Source organism: Jaculus jaculus, chromosome 15, assembly GCF_020740685.1.
Source record: "Jaculus jaculus isolate mJacJac1 chromosome 15, mJacJac1.mat.Y.cur, whole genome shotgun sequence".
Classification (NCBI taxonomy): domain Eukaryota; kingdom Metazoa; phylum Chordata; class Mammalia; order Rodentia; family Dipodidae; genus Jaculus; species Jaculus jaculus.
Window position 1 is genome coordinate 48,946,460 of NC_059116.1, and position 24,794 is coordinate 48,971,253.

General features: G+C 43.0%; 1 protein-coding gene and 1 pseudogene across 1 annotated transcript in view; both read left to right on the forward strand.

Moving 5' to 3' along the window:
* Positions 1 to 1,858: 1,858 nt before the first annotated feature.
* LOC101601754 lies at positions 1,859 to 2,307 on the forward strand (annotated as a pseudogene).
* A 16,032-nt stretch (positions 2,308 to 18,339) lies between these two features.
* Rprd1a (regulation of nuclear pre-mRNA domain containing 1A) overlaps positions 18,340 to 24,794 on the forward strand; it is an 80,113-nt gene continuing 73,658 nt past the window's right edge. Inside the window, exon 1 of the mRNA XM_004666778.2 lies at positions 18,340 to 18,594. Coding sequence (XP_004666835.1) covers positions 18,444 to 18,594 — 151 coding nt within the window. The 5' untranslated portion in view covers positions 18,340 to 18,443. The remainder of the gene's footprint in view (positions 18,595 to 24,794) is intronic.

The following is a 24,794-nucleotide window of genomic DNA, read 5'->3' on the forward strand; positions in this document are numbered from 1 at the left end:
CTGGGATGAAAGGCGTGTGCTACCATGCCCAGCTGTCAGGTATTATTTTCACAGCAACTAAATATACCTAGACTGGCCTAAATTCATGCTCCTCCTGCCTCAACTTCCCAAGTGCAAGGAATAAGGCTTGTACTGTCACACCCAGCAAAATTTTTTAAGGATTTGAAATAAGATCAAGTCTTCTGTGAATAGAGATAAGTTTACCTCTCTTTTAATCTGACAGGACAAAGTATGAAAATAAGTCATAAATACCTAACATATAGGTACAAATTGTGAAAACCATAAATAACAAAGTAAGTATAGATTTTATAGGCAGAAACAGAAAGGCAGGGACTTGTGTACAGAATTCTGTGGTAATTTCAGAGAAAGAACAGTTCAGCTAAAGTGAGTTTCAAGAAAGAGAGAAGAGCTGGTGCTTTCACTGACAGCACATGTATTAAATTATAAATAGCAGAGACCAGCAGCACAGTGCTGAATAGGGCATACATATCAGTAAACCACACAAGAATGAAATCTTGCAGCCAGGCATGGTGGCACATGCCTTCAATCCCAGCACGTGGGAGGTCAAGTTAGGAGGATCACCATGAGTTCTAAGCAAGCCTGAGACTACATAGTGACTTCCAGGTCAACTTGGGCTAGAACTAGACCCTACCTTGAAAAAAAAAAATACTTACATGCATTGGACTGATGGGAAAGAAAACAAAGCCAAAATGAGGAACTTTTATTTGTTTTCCAAAAATATTTTTTGTTATATATATATATATGCATATATATATATATATATATATATATATATATATATATATATATATGTATACACACACACACACACATATGGGTTGATTTTTTTTTTTTTTTTTTAGGTAGGGTCTCACTGTGGCCCAAGCTCACCTAGAATTCACTCTGTAGTTTCAGGGTGGCCTCAAACTCATAGTGAATAGTGATCCTCCTACATCTGCCTTGCAAGAACTGGAATTAAAGGCATGTGCTACCACACCCATCTTAAAAATATATTTTATTTATTATTACTATTATTATTTTGTGTTTTCGAGGTAGGGTCTCACTCTAGCCCAGGCTGACCTGGAATTCACTATGTAGTCTTAGGGTGGCCTCGAACTCATGGCAATCCACCTACCTCTGCCTCCTGAGTACTGGGATTAAAGGCATGCACCACCACACCCAGCTTATTTTATTTATTTGTTTGAGAGAGAGAAAGAGAGGAGGGGGAGAGAATGGGTGCGCCAGGGCCTCCAACCACTGCAAATGAACTCTAGACACATGTGTCACCTTGTGTATCTGGCTTACATAGGCCCTGGAGAATCAAACCTGGGTCATTTGGCTGCAGGCAGACACCCTAACCACTAAACCATCTTCTCCAGCCCAAGGATTTTTGTTTTGTTTTGTTTTTGAGATAGGAACTTTCTCTAGTCCAGACTGACCTGGAATTTACTATGCAATATCAGGCTGGCCTCAAATTCATAGCAATCCTCCTACCTCTGCTTCTCTAGTGCTGGGATTGAAGGCATGCGCCACCACACTGGCCATTTTAGAAGTTTTTAAAGCTTAGCTAGAATTGTGATAGTGGAAAACATTGGGCTGTCTTGTGAATGCATGGACTGAGAGGTAAGTAGCAATATTTGTGGCTGGGCTGTTTATGGAAGTACTTTAAAGATACATGTGGCTGCCAGGCATGGTGGCACACACCTTTAATCCCAGCACTTGGGAGGCAGAAGTAGGAAGATCGCTGTGAGTTCGATGCCATCCTGAGACTACATAGTGAATTCCAGGTCAGCCTGGGCTAGAGAAAGACCTTACCTCAAAAAAACTAAAAAGAACTCTTTTCCTAGGACCCGCCAACATGGGCCGCGTGCGCACGAAGACCGTGAAGAAAACGGCCCGGGTCATCATCGAGAAGTACTACACGCCTGGATGACTTCCACATCAACAAGCGCGTGTGCGAGGAGATCGCCATCATTCCCAGCAAGAAGCTCCGCAACAAGATATCAGGCTATGTCACGCATCTGATGAAACGGATTCAGAGAGGTCCTGTGAAAGGAATCTCCATCAAGCTACAGGAAGAAGAGAGAGAGAGGAGCGATAACTATGTTCCTGAGGTCTCAGCCTTGGATCAGGAGATCATTGAGGTGGATCCTGACACTAAGGAAATGCTGAAGCTTTTGGACTTTGGCAGTCTCTCCAACCTGCAGGTCACTCAGCCTACAGTGGGGATGAATTTCAAAACACCACGTGGAGCTGTTTGAATGTTTCCTGCTATTCTGTAATGTTTTCAATAAATCTGGGAATGACTAAAAAAAAAAAAAATCTGACAAAAGCAACATAAGGGGCTGGAGAGATGGCTCAATGGCTAAAGATGCTTGCTAGCAAAACCTGAAGGCCAGGGTTTGATTCCTTAGTGCCCACGTAAAGCCATATGCACAAAATAGTCGTGTGTCTGGAGGCAGAGGTAGAAGGATCACCACGAGTTCGAAGCTACACTCAGATTACATAGTGAATTCCAGGTAAGCCTAAACTAGAGTGAGACCTTATCTCTGAAAACAAAAGCAAACAAACAAAAAAAGGATAGCTTTCTCAATATATATAGATTAAACAATGTTAAGTTTAAACACTAGGCAAGAGGATTAGATAAACAGAACTATGTACTATGGGGATATGAAGAATATAGATGCAGTTGTAAGACATTGGATTAAGAGGAGAAAGAGTTAATGCTTGAAATTTCTCCAAGCCTCAAGAGGTCATGCCATAAAAAACAGCAAAGATTAACTGTACTTGCAACCTGTGACAGGTGAATCTGGTGTCAACTTTATCAGATCAGGAAGGAGGTAAGAGACCTGCTTCTTGGGCACATGCATTGGATGTTTCCAGGAAGGACTAATTTAAGGGGTAAAACTTTCCCCCAGAGTGGGCAGCCCTTCAGCAGCGCCCTGTGTATAAGGAGGTTCCAAGAAAATGCAGTGTCTTTTGCCTGGTTGCCAGTGCTACTTGCTGATGAGTTCGTCTACCCTGTTACTACCATCCTTCCCTGATACCCAAATGCTTCTTCTTTGATCATCCAACACAGACTTAAGACGAAAGGCTTTACAGGAATCCTCCAGGTATTCAGTGCCAGCTCACAGACCAAGTAGCTGCTGGGTTCTCAGGGTCTCCAGCCAGCAGACAGTATTTGGTAGATTGCCAGCCAAGCCACATGTGCACCCTGGCACCCCCCCAAACATGTATGCATATACACATAAAGAAAACCCTCTATCATATACATTCTATTGGTTCTATTCCTCTAGAGAACCTTGATTAATACATAACCAGATGATTTTTTTTCTTTTTGTTTTTTTCCAGGTAGGGTCTCACCCTAGGTCAGACTGACCTGGCACTTACTCTATAGCTCAGACTGGCCTCCAACTCATGGTAATTTTCCTACCTCTGCCTCCTGAGTGCTGGGATTAAAGGCGTGCGCCACCATACCTGGCCCCAGATGGATTTTTAAACATTTAAAAATGTATTTTTTGGGCTGCATGGTAGACTAGCATGCCTTTAATCCCAGCACTTGAGAGGCAGAGATAAAGGATTACTGTTAATTTGAGTTCCAGGTCAGCCTGGGTAGAGTGAGACCCTACCTCGGAAAAAACAACAACAAAAAAATATTTATGAAAGAGAGAGAGAGAGAGAGCACATGCCAGGACCTCCCGCTGCTGCAAACAAACTCCAGAAGTATGCCTACTTTGTGAGAATAGCTTTACATGGGTACTGGAGAATCAAAGCTGGGCTTGCTTTATAAAAAAGTGCCTTTAACCTCTGAGGCATCTCTCCAGCTCAGACTTTTTTTTTTTCCTTATTTTGTTGTGTAGCAGAAATTTCTCTGGAATGATTACTCCAACACCATTGAGAGTGGAAGAGAGGAGTTTATTTATAGGGGACTGAAGCCAGGATCACTCCCAAAGAACTTGGGCCCACAGCTCAACCTGCACTTTCATTTTATACTCTTAGCAGCAAGGTAGATTCCATAGTAGCAAAGTGGGGCGAGCAAGCAAGCAGGGGCTTTCCAAAAGCATATGTGGCATGGCAGTTAATTATGCTCTTCCATGGCAGTCAGCTATGTGGTGAGGTTGCCAAGGGCAACCTCTATTTTGTCTTAGCCATTTCCTCCTTTTGACAGCTCAGGGGGTTGAGGCTTGCCTAGTATTTTTCGCTCCATTGAGAAAGAAGAGGTTGAGTCTGGCAACAATCGGCGCTTAGCAAGTGGTCTTTCCTAACTCAGTTATGTTGTGTTCTAGTTTAAAACATTCTCTACTGTGTAGCTCAGACTAGTCTTGAACTCACTGTTTAGTTCCAGCTGACCTTAAGCCTTCCCAAGTGCTATGATTACAAGGCACACCATCATGTCTAACTACCAAGAAGATTAACAAACATATTTGATACCTGTCAGCTTCAAGTTTATTTATTTATTTATTTTGGGTTTTCAAGGTAGGGTTTTCCTCTAGCCAAGGCTGACCTGAAATTCACCCTATCATCTCAGGCTGGCCTTGAACTCACAATAATCCTCCTACCTTTGCCTCCTAAATGCTGGGATTAAAGGAATGCACCACCACACCCAGAATATTTATTTGCAGACAGGTTTCATGTATATCTGGCTGATTCTGAATTTATTATGTACCTAAGGATGACCTTGAATTCCTGATCCTCTGGCTGTACCTTCTAAGTTCTGGGATTATCGGCTTTGCTATATGAGTGTGTATGTGTATATATATTTATTTATTTATGTATGTACATATATATATTTATATATACATATATATACTGGTTTTTCAAGGTAAGGTCTCACTCTTGCCAACTTGGAATTCACTATGTAGTCTCAGGATGGCCTTGAACTTATGGTGATTCTCCTACCTCTGCCTCCCCAGTGCTGGGATTAAAGGCATGTGCCACCATGGCTGGCTGCTTTAGCTACTTTTAATAAAATCTTTTACAGGTGTATTAGAAGTATTTATAAAGATTATTTCCAGCTTAGATATTTATAAGAAATTACAAAAATTGGTAGCTGAACCAGATAAGAGCTTAAAACAGTTGTTCTAGCTGGCAACTTCTGTTTATTACAATCAGGAAGCCAAGAAAAAAATGAGACCAAAAAGGGAGATAAAAAATAAAAAAGAAAGATAGATATCACCAGATCATAATGGCAATGAAGATTGCTTAGCACAGGGCCCACCCATTGAAACAACTAAATGGATAAAATCTAAAATATATTTTCTTTTTCTTTTTCTTTTTCTTTTTTTCTTTTTTTTTTTTTTGAGTTTTTGAGGTAGGGTTTCACTCTAGTTCAGGCTGACCTGGAATTTACGATGCAATCTCAGGGTGGCCTCTAACTCATGGCAATCCTCCTACCTCTGCCTCTGCTGGGATTAAAAGCATGTGCCACCACGCCCAGTATGTTTTCTTGATGCCAAGGGTTTTTTTGTTCGTTTGTTTGTTTCTTATGATACGGTTTCACTCCAGCCCAGGCTGACCTGGAATTCACTATAGAGTCTCAGGGTGGCCTCAAACTCACAATGATCCTTCTACCTCTGCCTCCGGAGTGCTGGGATTAAAGGTGTGCGCTACCATGCCTGCAATGCCAAGGTTTTAACCAATAGAGAAACAGAGGTTAATGCCTCACTCATTAACAGTTCACTGGTGCTAATTTGTTATGGTTTAATAGTTATAAAAATTGGCTTTAAAATAAATTAGGTTCTTCTGTTTGTCAAGGGTTTTTATTATTTAAAAGCAAGCTACTGAGAAGAATTTATTTTTTTAATTTCATGGTTCAAACTTACATCATATACATGAAGTAACCCCCTCCTTTCTTTTGAGGTCCCCTCCCACTCTTGGAGGTCTTCCTATATTTCTTTATCTACTTTTTCCCTACTTAAAAAGATTTCCATATCTCATCAGAATTTGGAAAATTACAATTTAACTTGTCAACAGCAAAATATGGGTATCAAATTAGATAGTAGCATTAACAGCTATTAGTATTTTAACCCTTTGGGTTGAGATTATACCTTTTGCATAAGTCTCCCTCAGGTGCACTTAATCACCAAAAGCATCAGAGCCACTGGATCCAATCACTGTCTCATCAGGGCTGGTGAAAGCAAAAATGAATCTTTGGGTTTAAGAACTGGGGAACAGAATGGAGATCCTGTACTGCATTTTAAGTCTCAAAAATAGGAAATGTCTTAGCAGCTTAAATCTTTTAATATAAGCTTAATATTAGGTTTTACTTTGATATGTAGCTTAAAATCAAATCAATTGTACATTCACTGGCACTTTAGCAAGAGGGCAAACTTCTTTAAAATAATTGGGGACCTTTAAAATTAGGCCCTAGTAGAAAAAAAAAAGTCCATAGTCATACATCCAGAAAATTCATACTAAAAATAGTCTTTTTGTAGGAAAAAATAAAACTTTACATATGTTACAAGCTTATGACATGTAATTACATGGCTCTTTCTTCTGTAGGTACTTAAAACAAGTATTTAAAAAAAATTGTCCATCTGCAGACAGATGCATCTCCACTATACTTAAGAAACAGGGATATCCAAATGGGCTCTATGCCACCTCAGGGTCTTTACGTGTGCTGCCTCCAACCCTGAAATCACCACTCCTGAAACTTTTCCCATAGTGGGTCTTATCTTCAGTACTATCTCCCCAGCTAGGTCTATGTTCTCTTGGCACCCCATTCCACCCTTCCATGATTTCACGTGGACCTATGTGCTTGTTTAGTTCCTTCCCCAGCACCAGACTGACTCCATGACCATGTTGTTCAGAGCTGAGACCTCCATAACCAGTGCCAAGTCTGGCACAGAGGAGAGTGGTCAGGTGGTCTGCAGACAGAGGACAAGGAGGGTAGGTGTAGGGCATGGCATGCATTCTAGCTGGCTCTTTTCCTCATTTGTCTCCTCCTCCAGGAAGATTTCCCTGATGCCAATGGGTAACAACTTTCTCTGGACACCCACAATCTTGTGCCTCTTTCATTCTAGGCCCTCAAAGCTCTGTGCTGCTATTGTCTGCTACAGGTCTACTGCCTCCATGTGCAGATGACAAGGTCTGAGAAAACATGTTTGGGGGCTGTCTTATTGAGTGTGTTCCTAGCATCACTTAGCCTAGGGCTAGGCCTAAAGCAGACTCAAGTAACTATTTGAAAATGAATGATATTGGCAAAGGCCTTTCTAGGAGAGAAAATAAACAGTAGAACACTCAAAGGAAGAAAGAAAGAAAGAAAGAAAGAAAGAAAGAAAGAAAGAAAGAAAGAAAGAAAGAAAGAAAGAGGGAAAGAGGGAAAGAGGGAAAGAGGGAAAGAGGGAAAGAGGGAAAGAGGAAAGGAAAAGAAAAGAAAAGAAAAGAAAAGAAAAGAAAAGAAAAGAAAAGAAAAGAAAAGAAAAGAAAAGAAAAGAGGGATAAAGCCAGGCATGATGGCACACACCTTTAATCCCAGTGCATTTGGGAGGCTGAGGCAGGATCGCTGAGTCCAGACCCAGCCTGGGCTAGAGTGAGATCCAAAAAACAGGGCCACTTGGACATAGACTGCTTTGTTTCAAGATGCCCTTACTGACCTTCACAAATATACCAATTAGTAAGTACAGTTTAGTAAAATGAAATCTTCAGTGAAAGTTCATTTTCTCTTGGCAGTGTCGGTACCCCTAGGACATTTAATTTCCTAATGTCTACATTATTTTAAGCCCCTGTATATTTCAGCTAGAAACCTATAACCTGACTGACTATAAACTACTATCTCCCCAATAGACAATTTTAAAAGCCAGCTATTCCCCAAATCAACCTGAATGGTTCACTTGAATTTATTTACTTGGTACTCCTATCAAGTACAATTATTTAAATTGCACTGATATGTCACCATGCACACAGCACATAAAACAAGTGAGATAGTCTTGATCATACTTGTAAATTAAAAGTTTTACCTCCTTAAGTCAATCTGGTTCAGACATGACTATGTAACCACTTCTAAATTTAAACATTAGTACTTAATCTTAGGCCTGTACTTTAAGATTTTAAGTTGAAATGTCATTATTTTCTTATCTGAAGGATTAAAGGAAACTGGAATCCAGTGGCTTGGGAAGAACACTTGGTGATGGTGGCTCACTAAATTTGGCTCTGGCATAGTTCTGATTAGCTTGAGACTTAAAAAGCAAACTGGGACCGGGTGTGGTGGCGCACACCTTTAATCCCAGCACTTGGGAGGCAGAGGTAGGAGGATGGCCGTGAGTTTGAGGCCACCTTGAGACAACATACATAGTGAGCTCCAGGTCAGCCTGGGGTGAGTGAGACCCTATCTCGAAAAACCACACACAAAAAAAGAAAATCAAACTGGGACTTGATGGGCTAGAGTTCCAATTTCGATTACTAGAAAGATTGTTCTTCCCGCCATCTTGCATGCCCTGCCATGCAGCCGCTGATGAGTTGTAACTGTGTCCTTGTTCTTTTTTCTTGTGAACAATCTTCATCTGGGAATTCTGATCCTTAGTCTTCTGTCTAGTAAGCTGTTGTTGGTTCTTACTAATGTTTCTAGATTGAGGGGCTGGAATGTTATACCTCTCTCCATCACCCTTCATTCAGCTTCTACGTCACCTTTCACTGTGCTTTTCAGATTGCAGGAATTCCACTACTTGTCCTCTTCCTTGCTGCCAAGCCCAGGATAATAGATGTTGCTTTCTTCCAGGTCCTTTCCTTTGTCTCAATACATTAGTTTTCATGAGCCAATCTGCTGAGTTCAGCCTAGGAGCTGAGGCCAACATCTGAGTCTCCTCAGCACACAAGTTTGAGAAAAGTCCTAGCGACTTCGAGCTGACTGCCGGGCGGAGGCTCGCTCCCGGTCCACGAAGCCTCCCTCCCTTTCCAGGGAGAGCCGAGGTATGGACGGAACGCAGCCTGCGGGCACCTCAGAGCCAGCGAGTGAACCACTGAACTCTCCCGTGTCTACCAACAAAAATCTTTTTTATTTATTTTTTCAATATATTTGGAAGCTGGGCATGGTGTGCACCACTCCCAGCAAAATTAATTCTTAAGATATATCCCTGATGTCTGTGTGTCTGTGTGTGTGTGTATGTATGTATATGTATAGCTTCATGCTCAAACTATGGTCCTCATCTGAGATAAATAATTTCAAACTCTGTGGCTCTGTTTCCAGCCTTTCCTGAGTAAATTGGTACCCACACAGGTACCGCAACTAATCAAGGATATTTTCAAACAGATGTGCCAAGTCTTCATACTGTTTTGCTTGTCTTTTTGCTCACAATTTCTAGGTTAAATTAGTTCATTTAGATATATATTGTTTTCAGCACTTGTATTTATAGTATAGCTATTATATATTTAGAGAATAAGACATGCCTACTTTCTATGCTTCAGATATGGTCTATGCCATCACAAGATAACTAAACTTCAAGGTTGGACAAAATGACTTAAATATTTGGCCAGTAAGGCCAAATGAGCCAAAGGGTGCAATAGTGGTATGTCTGTCATGATGGAAACCAACTGCCCTCTAATTGGACTGGAGGCTTTCTCCATGGGAGGGAATACATCCCTGATACTGAAAAACTAAAACCAGGGTAGTCATGAGCCCTAGGGGTGTAAGGTCTGCTGCTGTCTGGCTAAAAGTACATATTATGCTTATCAAACTGCCCAGTAAGCACGTCTCTTAATGCTCATACCCTTGTATTAATGCTACTCTCACTTTTGGTAGAGAACCTTCTCTTTTCAGATAGCAGTGGCCTTGGGATGACTCAGGAGGCATTATGGTGCTGGAAAGAAGTGACCAGAGTGCTCAGTACTGCAATATCTCTATCACACCTTCCAAGGCTCAGGGTCTAATGTGGAAGAGGTGGTGGAAAGAATGTAAGAGCCAAAGGAAGGGTAGGATTCCTTATGATGTGCTCCCACCAGACACAAAATGGCCTGGATATCCATGACCTCACAGTGCCTGACACTACACAAGACCATCATAATAGGAGGAAAAGATCATGACATCAAAATAAGAGAGACTGATTGAGAGGGGGAGGGATATGATGGAGAATGGAGTTTCAAAGGGGAAAGTGGGGGGGAGGGTATTACTATGGGATATTTTTATAATCATGGAACTTTTTAATTAAAAAATTGAAAAAAATGACTGAAAGCTCTTATGCTGTCCTTTAACTAGATCTGTTTCAGTAGTCAAATGCACTATATATGTACATACATCCAGGTTGGTGTAACTTCTTTTCTATGTGTTTTAATAACCTATGTACAAGCCAAAGCCAGTTAGATTCACTGGACCTAAAAAGACCAATATTTTGGCCCCTGCTGCCAGATCATGAGGCCACTGGAAATGATGGTACACTTTTACACTGGTCTCCTAGTAATTTACCTGTCTTCCTGATAAGGGAAGATATGGAGACCCAGGAACAACAACAACAAAAAAAATAGTGTACAGTCTGAAACAAGTGAAGAGAAATCAGTCCTCCTGTTTCCCAAAGAAGGGAAAACTACTTGGCCAGAATGACCCTGACTCATTCTAACAGACAACACTAGTATCAGAAAAGCTATAGAGTTATGTCCAGGTTTCTAAAATCTTCTTTGGAGAGCCACTAGTGACCTCCAAAATTAATCCTTGATTGAATTTTGGCTATCTGCTTGATCTTTTAACACTCAGAAATATATAACCAAAGATAAAGGATACCTCAAATATTATATGAATGGCCTATTAAATAACACAACAAGAGCTTCCAAAAAGGGGAGACAAACAAGGTATTAAGGCATAATGGCCTCTTCTCTAATAATTCTAAATCTACAATAAGGAAAAATAACCATAGGTGTCAAAATGGTTATTTTCAAATCTAAAATATATATATGGATGAGTTTGACCAAGGGTCTTGTAATTTAAAAAGACTTCCTTATACTTAAAGCAATGGTGAGTCCCTTCTAACTTGAGTCAGGACATCATTAAATAAGTCCTGAGGCCAACAATATACTCTACAACCCCTACTGGCACCCAGTGGTTCTATGGTACCAACCTTTGCCCTTGCCCAGAACAAATCAAAAAAGGTAAACTCTGAAAGGCTATTATACAAAATATGGTATACTCATCATTATCAAGGTTAAATGTTAAATATGTATATATTCCTGATTACTCTGCTAATATCTCTTTTGTTCTACAAGCCATACAGAAACAGATTCAGACCATGTCAGATACTACTGTGCCATTTGATGAATAGTTCTAGGAGAGAATCTCAGCCAGCTCATGCTCAGATGGTTCCCTTGAGTGTTCGCCAAAGCCTGGAAGTCCACAAGAAGGAAACCACTAAAGGTGAACAGTTTGCTCACTTCTCATTAACTCCTTACTTTTATTCTTTCTCCCAAACATTTTCTTCCAAGACAATTATCCTGCACTCCATCAGTACACTTTTGGGGTCCTTTAGAATAGTTCCCCTTTCTGAGAGACACTTTCTAGCTGCCATATTTATACACCCCTATTCCACCAGAAGATCTGACATCATTGTCCCCTTTATTCTAACAGCAGTTAGCGTGTCTTTTCATGAGAGCAGTGGAATGAGAGGGAGTACGATTAGGGTGGCTGGGCCTCTGAGAGTTAAAAAAAAAAGGCAGAAAAGCATGCACTTGCTAGAAATCAAAGGTGGTCTGACTTCTTATCTCTTGCCCAGTTCCCTAGACCTGTTTTTCCACAAACAACCAGGATCCCTCCTAGGAGGGAGGTTTTTCATAAGTTTTAAACACTGTGGTTGGCCAAGTTCAAGCCCCAGAATGTGGTGTCAGGGCTAGTCTTTTCTTGAGAAAGCCCCTATCCTTAACCAACAAGCTGTCCCTCTAGTTCACCTGAGCCGGAAGACAGCCATCACCATATGGTTATAAATACATTTGCAAGGGGAAGGCACACTCTCTGGCCAATTGGGAACTTCCAGGTGTGGGTGAATTTTTCCCTTGGCTGGGCCTCCAGGACCCAGGTTGGGTTGGGCAGAGGGGAGGCTCCCCCAGCCTTTACTCTCCACATTTTTTTTTTTTTATCCCTTCCAGCTCCCCACATGGCAGGATCTCCTTGAATTTTCTTTTCTCTCTTTTCTTTCTACAGCTTTTCCAGGCTCTCCACATGGGATCTCTAGCCACATGGTTGTCTTTCCTTAGCTCTGTACTTTTTCCAATGAATATAATTTAATAATTAAATTTTTTGCCAGACCTCCACCCACCTTTAATCCCAGCATTCAGCAGTCAGAAGTAGGATGATTACCATGAGTTTAAGGCCACTTGGAGAGACTACATATTGAACTCTAGATCAGCCTGGGCTAGACAGAAATCCTACCTCAGTGTGATGGTTTGATTCAGGTATTCCCCATAAACTTAGGTATTCTAAATATTAGGTTCCTAGCTAATGAAGATTTGTGAATTAATGCCTCCTGGAGGCAGAGTATTGTTGGGGTAGGTTTATGGATATTATAGCCAGTTGCCCCTTGCCAGTGTTTGGCACACTCTCCTCTTGCTATTGTCCACCTTATGTTGGCCAGGGGGGTGATGTCCACCCTCTGCTCATGCCACCATTTTCCCCTGCCATTGTGGAGCTTCCCCACAAGCCTATAAGCCAAAATAAACCTCTTTTTCCTAGAAGCTTCTCTTGGTTGGGTGATTTCTACGAGCAATGCTGAACCTGACTGCAACAGTAAAGTGGTACCGAAGAGTGGGATTGCTGCTAGACACCTGACTGTGTGGCTTTGATCTTTTGGAGCTTATTTTCAAGAGGAATGTGGAAGGATTTCAAACCTTGGCCTAAGAGATGCCTTGCAGTGCTGTAAGTACAGCTTGATGGACTGTTCTGGTCAGAGTTGAAAGACCTGAATACAGTGAGAACTATGGACTGTGAGGTTTGGCTTATGAGGGTGAGAAAGAGCTTTGTTTGGACTGGGCTAGCAGTTTGTGTGAAAAGCTTGCTGTTATGCCCGTGTACTGAGAAGTTGTGCAGGGTTGCTTTGTGTAGAAATGAACTGGTGTAAACAGAGGGATAAGGCACAGTAAGAAAAATCTTTGGGTGAACTGTTGCCTTTTCAGCTGCAATTGAGAGATTACAACCTTTGAGACTGGGCTAGCTGACCTGCGCTGACTGGGGCAAGAGGTCTTCTTCTTTAAACCCACTACTCAGGAGGCAGAGGTAGGAGGATTGCGAGAATTTAAGGCCACCCTGAGACTACATAGTGAATTCCAGGTCAGCCTGGATTAGAGTGAAATCCTACCTAAAAAGAAAATTAAAAAAAAAAAAAAAAACAGATTTAGGGGGAAATTAAAATATATAAATAAAGCCGGGAGTGGTGGCCACTTCGAAAAACAAAAAACAAAACAAAACAAAAAAAACATAAAGAAATATATCTTCTGTGAAATTTCACTAGTTGCTATCAATTTGGGCCATTGTAGCCACCGTGAGAAGTTGGTACATTCACAGCAGGTAAATGGCTAAATTGTGATAAAAACCATATTACAAAGGTCACATAGCAACTTAAAAAGACGGATGTGGTAGTTAGAATGGTTGGTTCCCAATGTACCGAGGATTTTCTTAAAGTTTGTAATTTAGATCTGCAGCCACTTGCCTGGAGGAGGTGTTACTGTGGATGGATACTAGGATCCAGCCCTAAGGTTCAGTGGTGGATTTGGAATTCTAGTCTAAAGATATGCAAAGTGCCTGAGCTTTGCCTGGAGTTCCATAAGTGTGCTTGCTTGTGCTGGTGGTTTTTTGGGTTTTTCTCTCTGCCAGGGCCTGTAAAAGTGAGGCAGCTTCTTGTGCCTTTATGGAACATCAGCTCTATCTTCAATAAGTTCCCTTCCTCCATAACTGTGTCTGAACTGTGTCCCAGTGACTTGAGAATGACTGCTACAATGGATATAGTGAATTTAAGACTTTTTAAAAAAAATATTTTATTTATTTATTTATTTGAGAGCGACAGACAGAGAGAAAGACAGATAGAGGGAGAGAGAAAGAGAATGGGCGCGCCAGAGCTTCCAGCGCCTGCAAATGAACTCCAGACGCGTGCACCCCTTGTGCATCTGGCTAACGTGGGACCTGGGGAACCGAGCCTTGAACCGGGGTCCTTAGGCTTCACAGGCAAGCGCTTAACCGCTTAGCCATCTCTCCAGCCCAAGACTTTTCTTAATTATACTACAAAAGTTTAGCTTAAAACTTGTTTTTGTTGTTTTTTGGTTTTTCAAGGTAGGGTCTCAGTCTAGCCCAGGCTGACCTGGAATTAACTATGTAGTCTCAGGATGGCCTTGAACTCACAGTGATCCTCCTACTTCTGCCTCCCAAGTGCTGGGATTAAAGGTGTGCACCACTGTGACCGTGCCCAGTTTAACACCGTTTTTTTTTTTTTCAAAGTATCTATTTTGCAGGAAGTCACAAGTGTCTTGAGATAATTCACAGAACTGGAATTTTGTTGTTGTTTTCTGAGTGCTGCTGTCAGGTCGTGTTGCTGGTAAAAATCACCCAATCAAGAGCAGCTACTGGGAAAAAGAAGTTTATTGGCTTACAGGCTCGAGGGGAAGCTCCACCATGGCAGGAGAAAATGATGGCATGAGCAGAGGGTGGTCATCACCCCCTGGCCAACATAATATGGACAATAGCAACAGGAGAGTGTGCCGAACACTGGCAAGGAGAAATTGGCTATAACATCCATAAGCCCACTCCCCAAAATACACCTCCTCCAGGAGGCATTAATTCCCAAATCTCCATCAGCTGGGAACCTAGCATTCAGAACACCTAAGTTCACGGGGGACACCTGAATCAAACCACCACATTCCACCCCTGATCCCCATAAACTGATATCCATACATGATGTAAAATGCAATGCAATCAGTCCAACTTTAAAAGTCCCCATAGTTTTTATCAATCCCGGTGATGTTTGAACATTCCCATAGTCCAAGATCTTTTAACTGAGCCATAATAACCAAAAAATCCACCCCCCCAAAAAACCCATAATGACACAGAATAAATACTCACACTGTAAAAGATGGCATTGGGCATAGCAGAAATATTTAACCAATACAAGATTTAAAACAAACAGGGCAAACATCAAACTGTTACTCCAAGTCCAACAACTCTAGCCAGTGACAAATCTCCAAGTCTGATAATTCTAACCAGCAACAAGTGTCTGGCATTTCAATTCTGCCCCTCCATCTAGGCTACTCAGAGTCCTGGAAAACTTCATCGGGGCCGGCAGTTCTTGGCAGCCATCTCGTGATCCTGGCATCTCCACTGGGCCTCCACAGCAATCCACGGTTCATCCTCATGGCCCCATGGGGTCTCCATGCAGGCATCAGCAAACCTGCTTCACACTGCCCATGGCCATTTCCAAAACACAAGACTGTGTTGCAAATTCAATGACCCTCTTTCCAGCATTTCTTATACCCCACAATACCAGATAGGGTGCCAATTTGTTAATCCACTGGGGAATAAAGTAGACTTTGAAGGACAGGACACTCCTTGAGCATTCAGGCCCCTTCAAAAGAGTCTACATTCTTCCTCTTCCCATCACCCATGTTCTTCCACAAGCTGCCCCAGGCTTGAGGCTCTCAGCTTTAGGTGTCTGAGGGACCCGGAAGTAGCTGAAACCCATCCTTCTATCTTGTGTCCATACACACCCTCCCCCCGCCTTGCCCTCACTCCCAGCTGGTGACTGTAACTCATATACTCAAAGCATGCAGGACCAAGGAGCTCTGGCATAAGTGAAGAGTACACAAAAGGAATCAGGAAAGCCATGACCTTGCGCTTCTGGTAGTGCTTTCCTTTTGCACACCCTGCCTGGGAATAGGAAGAGCGGGTTGTCCCAGGTGCAGTGATTTGCATCATCTAGGACACAACACATTTACTACTATCTAGGATTCTGGGTTGGAAGGACCCTGGAGTAGCAGAAGCAGGAACTGAGGATAATGCTTGGCATAGGCAGGGTGTATACTATTCATGGAAAGTGGAGCATACAAACTGGAGGGAGAACATGTATGCACACTTGATAATGACTGAACTTAGAGAAGGAAAACCAGCCAAACATGTGCCTCCCCCACTTGAGAAGATTGTCCTCAATATCATCCCCGAAAGACCCCTTTCATAGGCCAACCATGAAGCCCCTGTGAACTGCATTGTAGCACCTTCCTGGCTTTTTTTTTTTTTTTTGAGGTGGGGTCTTGCTCTAACTCAGGCTGATCTGGAATTCACTTTGTAGTCTCAGGCTGGCCTCAAATTCACAGCCATCCTCTTACCTTTGCCTCCAGAATGCTGGGATTAAGGATGTGAACCACCATGCCCAGCTACCTCCCTGCTTTTTTAAAAAATTAATTTATTTATTAGAGAGAGAGAGAGAATGGGGCACCAGGGCCTCTTGGCACTGCAAATGAACTCCAGATGCATTCACCATCTTTTCTTTTTTTGGGGGGGGGGGTTTCAAGGTAGGGTTTCACTCTAGTGCAGGCTAACCTGCAATTCACTATGTAGTCTCAGGGTGGCCTCAAAGTCACAGCAATCCTCCTACCTCTGCCTCCTGAATGCTGGGATTAAAGGCATGTGCCACCAAATCCAGATTAATCATCTTTTTTAAAAAAATATTTATATTTTTTTAAAATATTTCTTGAACTGCTGGGAATCTAACCCCAGGTTAGATAGGAAAATATTCTACACTGAGTTGTAACCCCAACACTCATATGTAGAACTGAAAAAAATATTTTTATTCATTTTTTTGTGAGGAAAGAGAAAAGAGAGAGAGAAAATGGGTACAGCAGGGCCTTTTTATGAACTCCAGATGCATGTACCACTTTCTGCATCTGGCTTTATGTGGGTACTGGGGAATTCAACCTGGGCTGCCAGGCTTTGCAAGCAAGCACCTTTAACCACTGAGTCGTTTCCCCATCCATTTATCTGTAAATTTTGTTTTGTTTTGTTTCTGTTTTTGTTTTTTGTTTTTTAAAGTAGGGTTTCACTCTATCTCAGGCTGACCTGAAATTCCCTATATAGTCTCAGGGTAGCCTTAACTCACACCAATCCTCCTACTTGTACCTCTCAATTGCTGGGATTAAAGCCATGTGCCACCACGCCTGGCCATCTGTGTAATTTTTTAAAAAATTTATTATTTTTTAAAGTTTAAAAATTTTTATTTATTTGAGAGAGCATGTGACAGACAAGTGTATTTTTTGTTTTTTTGAGGTTATTTTTTTGGGGGGGGGTTCGAGGTAGGGTATCACTTTAGCTCAGGCTGACTTGGAATTCTCTATGTAGACTCAGGGTGGCCTCTAACTCATGGTGATCCTCCTACCTCTGCCTCCCGAGTGCTGAGATTAAAGGCGTGCACCACCACGCCTGGCTTGAGGTGTTTTTTTGGGGGGGGCTCTAGTCCAGGTTGACCTGGAATTCACTATGCGGCCTCAAACTCATGCCTCCTGAGTACTGGGATTCTTATTAATTTATTTTTTAATTAGAGACGGGGGCAGGGAGGTGGAGAGCGAGCGAGAGAGAGACGGCGCTCTAGCCACTACAAACTCTAGACACATGCACCACCATGTGAATTTGGCTTTATATGGCATCCAACTAGTGTCCTTTGGCTTTTGCTAGCTATGCCTTACTTGCTAAGCCATTTCTCCAGCCCTATTTATTTTTATTTTCTTTTGATTTTTTGAACTAATGTGTCGCGCCAGCTCAGGTTGACCTCAAACTCATAGCGGTCCTCCTGCTTCTGTGCTTTCTGAGTGCTGGGATTAAAGGCGTTCGCTACCACACCCAGCCTGGGGGTTTATTATTTATTTTTTTTCGGTAGTGAGTTTTGCTTTTTGCTTTTTTTAAAAATTATGTGCCCCTTGTGCATCTGGCTTATATGGGTCCTGGAGAATCGAACCTGGGTTCTTTGGCTTTGCAGGCAAATACCATAGCCGCTAAACCATCTCTCCAACCCGTTAGTCAGTTCTGAACCTAGGATTTCACGCATTTTAGACAGACACTCTACTAGTGACCTAATTCATGTGGCTGCACCAGTTCCCATCACTGTACAAACCTATTCAGAGATCCGCGATCACGACTTCCTAGGGGGACTTTTCTTGCAAATCTACCCGGGCCCTGCCTCTGGGCGGGACTCAAGCGGTACGGCCCCACCCGGTCTCGACGCTAGTGTGGCCCCGCCCCCGCCCCGCCCCTCTGCCCCCAGGCCCCGCCCCCAGGCCGCGCCGGCTTTCGCACAGCCGCGGAAGGGGCGGGCCGGGCAGTGACGTTACTGCCGGTCGGCCGCCATCTTGCTTGCGGCCGGAGCTGGCTGAGGCCCCGGCGGTGGCGAGGGCGAGGGTTTGTGGAGAGGTGGGGTGAGGGGGCGAGGCCGCGGCGAGGGCTGTAGAACTCTCCTCCCCTCGGCCTCCACGGCGTGGGACGGCGTGGACGTGGTTCCGGAGGGATGTCCGCCTTCTCGGAGGCGGCGCTGGAGAAGAAGCTGTCGGAGTTGAGTAACTCGCAGCAGAGCGTGCAGACCTTGTCGCTGTGGCTCATCCACCATCGCAAGCACTCGCGGCCCATCGTCACGGTGTGGGAGCGGGAGCTGCGGAAAGGTGAGGGCCCGGGCCGCGCGGGCGCGCTCTGCCGGGGCGCGGCGCGGCGCCCGCCCGCCCGAGACCCGCGCTGCCGGCCTTTGCACGCCCTGGGCTTCGAGGTCCGTCTGCCCCGAACTTAGCCCCCTAGTGCTGAGAAACCCATTGCGAGATAGCCGTCTTTGAACGGCTCGTCAGAGTAAGATGAGGACGGCAGTTGCAAAACACCCTGTCTGGGTAGATGTTAGTCTCGGATTGGAGGGGCCTCGCCGGAAAACGAAGGGGGTACAGTGAGTGACCCAAGGGCCCCCTTTGATGATATTTGCCCCTCTCTTGACTTGGCAGGATATTTAATGGGGCTCCTCGAGGTGAACTTTGTTGAGCAGATATCTTTCTGAAGAAATGCAAAATCAGTTCGTTCCTGTTAAGAGCTGATTTATGTTCGTACAGCTGGAGATTTAAAAGTGCACTTGTTTAATCTGAATGTGAACCATAGTTCATTGAGTAGAGCGCACTGCCCCGGATTGTTTCAGATATGTAGATGGGCTTAATGGTAAAGTGTCCAGACTTTGTTGTTGTTTGTCTGAGGTAGGGTCTCACTACCTGGAACTCAGGTCTTCCTGCCTCAGGCTCCCCACTGCTGGGATTATAGGTGTGTGCCACCACGCCTGGTTAGGAGGTAAGGGTTTTGCCAGTCTGTTCTAAATCAAAGTAGGTGATTATTTACTTACTCATTTGAAATCCAAAATCTACTGGTGGTTGTGTAGAGACATACTGCTTTGTTATATTTGCGTGTGTTCAATAACATATCCCTTATAAGGGCTGGAGAGATGGCTTAACGCTTAAGGCGCTTGCCTGCAAAATCAAAGGACCTCGGTTCGATTCCCCAGGACCCATGTAAGCCAGATGCACAAGGTGGTGGCGCATACATCTGGAGTTTGCTTGCAGTGGCTGGAAGCCCTGGCGCGCCCATTCATTCTCTCTTCCTCCCTTCCCCCCTCTCTGTCTCTGCCTTTTTCCCCTCTCTCAAATAAATAAATTTTTTTTAAAAGAAAAGAAAAAAAGTATCCCTTATAAGAAATTCAGTTATAGCTCTTTCAGTCTGTACATATGTATTGGCGCTCAGTGAAGAATTCAACTAAGTGGACAAAAAAGTTCGAGAAACATTCATAATAAAGGCTTGGCAAGTAGCTGTGAAGTTTGAGAGTCATACTGACTTTGCCTTCTCACTTTACTAAATTTCAAAGTCAACCAGAGGTTTATCCTTTTGGGGTCCAGGAGAGAATTATTTATAAACACATGTAACCAATAAAGGATTGATACCCAGTAGAAAAAGAACAGTGCTGTTTATAGGCTTTTCACAGGAGGAAACCTGGAAATAGATCAGTGAGATGTCACTGGTTCAACACTGAAAAAGATGACCACATCAAGAACTGGCGAGGAAAAGCCTGGTGTGGTGGCACATGCCTTTAGTCGCAGCACTCTTAAGAGCTGGCGAGGGCTGGGCATGGTGGCGCACAATTTTAGTCCTAGCTCTTGGGGGGCAGAGGTAGGAGGATCACCATGAGTTCCAGGCCAGCCTGAGACTACATAGTGGATTCCAGGTCAGCCTGAGCTAGTAAGACCCTACCTTGAAAAACCAAAAAAAAAAAAAGAGAGAGAATGGCCAAGTAAGTTGTACTAATCATAATATAATACTATAATACTCTCCCATCCATTTTATTTAAATTTTTATTTATTTGAGAGAAAGGGAAAGAAAGGGAGGGAGGAAGAGAGAGAAAGAAAGGGAATATGGGCATGCCAGGGCCTCCAGCTGCTGCAAATGGACTCCAGACACATGTGCCATCTTGTGCATCTATCTGGCTTACATGGGTCTTGGGGACTCTTAACTTGGCTTTGTAGGGAATTGCCTTAACTGCTAAGCCATCTCTCTAGCCCTCTCCCATCCATTTTCAACTGGTGAACTGTAGCTGTGTGAAACAACATGACTGAATTACAAAATAATGATTCTGGCTACACTAGCAAGGCACCAACCACTATGACACATGGGGAAGTTTGAAAACATGGAAAGTGATGATCTTGGTTCACATACCTACAGTTATAATTAAAACATGCATAGCTCTGGGCCTGGTGATGCTCCCAGCTATGAGGCTGGCAAATGGAAAGATGATCAAGGCCATCTGCATCTACATAGTTGTTTCAAAACAAACAAATCTCAAAGAAACAAAACAAAAGAAACCATTCACTCTGTAGTCCAACATAGTAGTTAGCCTAGGGAGAAAGGAATGGGATGTGTGCCACCTTGTGCTTCATATAGTCTCACATTTAAATATTGACACAAGTGTGGGGAGATGTGCTATTAGCTGGGCTTTATGTTGCTTTTATATGATGAAATTAATAATTTGTAATAAGAAAAAAATTAAGGCTTATCAATAGACACTATAGAGTGACAGTAGTGGCAGTGATGAACGTGCTACCGCAAAGGCTCATGGTGCCCGGATAACCTGCTGAGGGGTCCTTTGCAGGCCTGGCCTTTGTGGCCTCCCACTTACTATTTTGCTGGTCCGGCTTCAGAATCCTTATCGCAGATCCTGTGACCTACTTGATGATCTGGGAAACTATCACTTTATAGGTGTTGGAGGTGGGAGGGTGATTATGTATTGGTTATGTAGAGAGTAATGGGCTCCTTTGGGTGGTTTTTCTACTTCAGATTTTAACTTCATTAGCTCTGACAGACTGTCTTTTGGTGAAAGTTAAGGATTTGTTGACTTCCCTTTCACTAAAGCATCAGATTAGTAAGAGGTGCTAAAATAAGTTCTGTATATTTTTACCTGCTTGAATTTGTTTGATTTTAGAAAAAGAAAATACAAGAATTTTATTTTTTTATTTTTTTAAACATTTTTTATATATATTTTTGTTCATTTTTTATTTATTTATTTGAGAGTGACAGACACACAGAGAAAGACAGAGAGAGAGAGAGAGGGAGAATGGGTGCGCCAGGGCTTCCAGCCACTGCAAACAAACTCCAGATGCGTGCGCCCCCTTGTGCATCTGGCTAACGTGGGACCTGGGGAACCGAGCCTCGAACCGGGGTCCTTAGGCTTCATAGGCAAGCGCTTAACCGCTAAGCCATCTCTCCAGCCCAAGAATTTTATTTTTTAAGTTATTTTTATTTTTATTTATTTGAGAGCAAGAGGTGGGGGGGGGGAATGGGCATGCCAGGGCCTCCAGCCACTGCAAACAAACTCCAGACCTGTGTGCCCCCTTGTGCATCTGGCTAACATGGGTCCTGGGGAATCAAGCCTCGAACCAGGGTCCTTAGGCTTCACAGGCAAGCTCTTAACCGCTAAGCCATCTCTCCAGCCCTATTTCTTTGAGGTTTTTTTTTTTTTTTTTTTTTTTTAGGTAGGGTCTCACTCTATCCCAGGCTGACCTGTTCACTCTAGTCTCAGGATGGCCTTGAACTTGTAGCCATCCTCATACTTCTGCTTCCCCAGTGCTGGGATTAAAGGTGTGTGCCACCACCTTACCTAGCTTAAAAATCTTCTTAATTTGTTGTAAAAACAGCAAGGTAAACTTGTACAATGAAGAGATGCTGTTACGAGTTGGTAATTCAGATGGCGTCTTGTTCTGTGTTACTGGTGCTTGTTTTTCTTCTTTTTTATTTTTTTCTTTGAGGTAGGGTTTCGCTCTGGCCCAGGCTAACCTGGAATGTAGTGTCAGGGTGGTTTTGAACTCAAGGTGATCCTCCTACCTCTGCCTCCTGAGTGCTGAGATTAATGGTGTGTGCCACTATGCCCGGCTAATAATAAAATATTTTTTTAAAAAATGTTATTTTGTGGGTAGAGGGATGGCTTAGTGGTTAAGGCAACTGCTAAGCCGCTTTGGCTGCAAAGCCAAAGGACCCAGGTTCGATTCCCCAGGACCCACGTTAGCCAGATGCACAAGGGGCGCACATGTCTGCAGTTCATTTGCAGTGGCTGGGAGCCCTGGTGTGCCTAATAGCATGAACACAATTTAGTACTGAAATTTTAATGTTTCAGTTTTTTAAATCCACTTATTTATTTATTTGCAAGGCTAGAGAGAGAAAAAGAGGAAAAATGAGTGTGTTTAAGAGACAGAGAGAATATGATGGAGAACCGGAATTTCAAAGGGGAAAGTGTGTGGGGGGAGGGAGGGAATTACCATAGGATATTTTTTTATAATCATGGAAAATGCTAATAAAAATTAAAAAAAAAAAAGAGAGACAGAGAGACAGTATGGTCACTCCAGGGCCTTCTGCCACTGCAAACAAATTCCGGATGCATGTGGTTTTTTTTTTTTTTTTTTGCATCTGGCTTTACATGGGTGCCTGGGAACTAAACCACCGCTTGTCAAGCTTTGCAGAAATAAGCACCTCTGGCCACCCATTTTCCCAGTCCCTGTTTTAATTTAAAAATATTTTTATTTATTTGAGAGTGTCAGAGAGGGGGGGTGGTGGGGGGAATATGGGGTGGCCCAGGGCCTCCAGCCACTGCAGCCGAACTCCAGACACTAGCGCCCCCTTGTGCATCTGACTTAAAGTGGGTCTTGGGAATCGAATCATGATCCTCAGGCTTCACAGGCAAATGCCTCAACAGTTAAGCCATTTCCCCAGCCCCCAAATAACATTTTTAAATGAATATACTTATGTTTTCTAAAAGAATATTAGCAAAAGAAATTCAAATTCACTTGTGGTAGTGATTTTGTGGAGCTGCGGATAGAATCCGTGGCTTCCTGATGCTAAGCACTATTCCACAGAGCTACACCCTCAGGCACTGCAGCTCTTTATGATGTCTTCATGGAAAGTGATTGAGCTCTCATATTTGTCTGTGAATTCAGTTTTGTTATGTCACGGGCCCTGGTGTGCCCATTCTCTCTCTATCCAATTCTCTTCTCATTCTCTGTGCTTGCAAATAAATAAATAATTAATTTAAAAAAAGGGTGAATTGCTTTGTCTTTAGCAGATATGCTTTCCCCCAAACACTAATTCCTCCAAATTTATGAGATTTCTTTGTGGCCTATATAATGTAATCATGAGCTTCTTTCCTATGATACACATTGTTTATTTTAAAATGGTCATTTGATGTTTTTGCTCGTGGTTATGCAAATTTTCATTAAATTTCTAATAATAAGATGTGCTGTTATGTTAAACAAATGTAGGTTAGGGCTACTAGAGGCTGTATAATGTTCCATTGCATGCATAGAGTACATTTTATCCGTTAAGTTATCTTGGACACTTGAAGTGCTTTAACCTTTGAACCATTGTAGCTAATGCACAATAGAAAGCATGTGCTACTGTGATTTCATTTTTTTTCTGGTAATTAAAAAAATGTTTGTTTATTGGAAAGAGGCAGGTATATAGAGAGAATGTGCCTTTGGCTTATGTGGATATTGGGGAGTCAAACCTGGGTCCTTTGGCTTTGGAGACAAGTGCATTAACCTCTAAGGCATCTCTCCAGTCCTTGTTTTCTGTTTTTTGAGGTAGGGTCTCACTCTATCCCAGGCTGACCTGGAATTCATTATGTAATCTCAGGGTGGCCTCGAACTCCTACCTCTGCTGGGATTAAAGGCATGTGTCACCATGCCTGGCTCTCATTTTTGTTTTTGAGGTAGGATCTCATTCTAACCTAGGCTAACCTGGAACTTGCTCTGTAGCTCCGGACTAGTCTTGAACTCATGGCAATCCTCCTACCTCAGCCTCCTGAGTACTGGGATTAAAGGTGTGTGTCGGGGAGCACATGTTAGGATCTCTTGTCACTGCAAGCGAATGCCTATCTAGCTTTACATGGGTGGGTGGGGAATTGAACCCAGACCAAGCAGGCTTTGTAAAGAAGTGCCTTTAACTACTGAACCATCTTCCCAACCCCCTTTATTTTCTAATATACAGAAATGTAGCTTTATCTTGCTTTGTGTGACCTTGCTAGTCACATTTATTATTAGTTGTGTTGTCCCCCACTCTTATCTCTTTCCCCACATGGATTCCTTAGGAATGGGCACATGCCAGGGCTTCTTGCCACTGCATATGAACTCCAGATGCATGTGTCATCTAGGTGCATCTGGTTTTATGGGGGTTCTGGAGAATTAAACCCAGGCCATCAGGCTTTTGCAGGCAAGCTCCTTTGACCACTGAGACATGTCTGCAGCCCCTTAGAATTTCCCTTCCTCTCTCCTTCCCTCCCTCCCGCCATTTAAAGATTGGG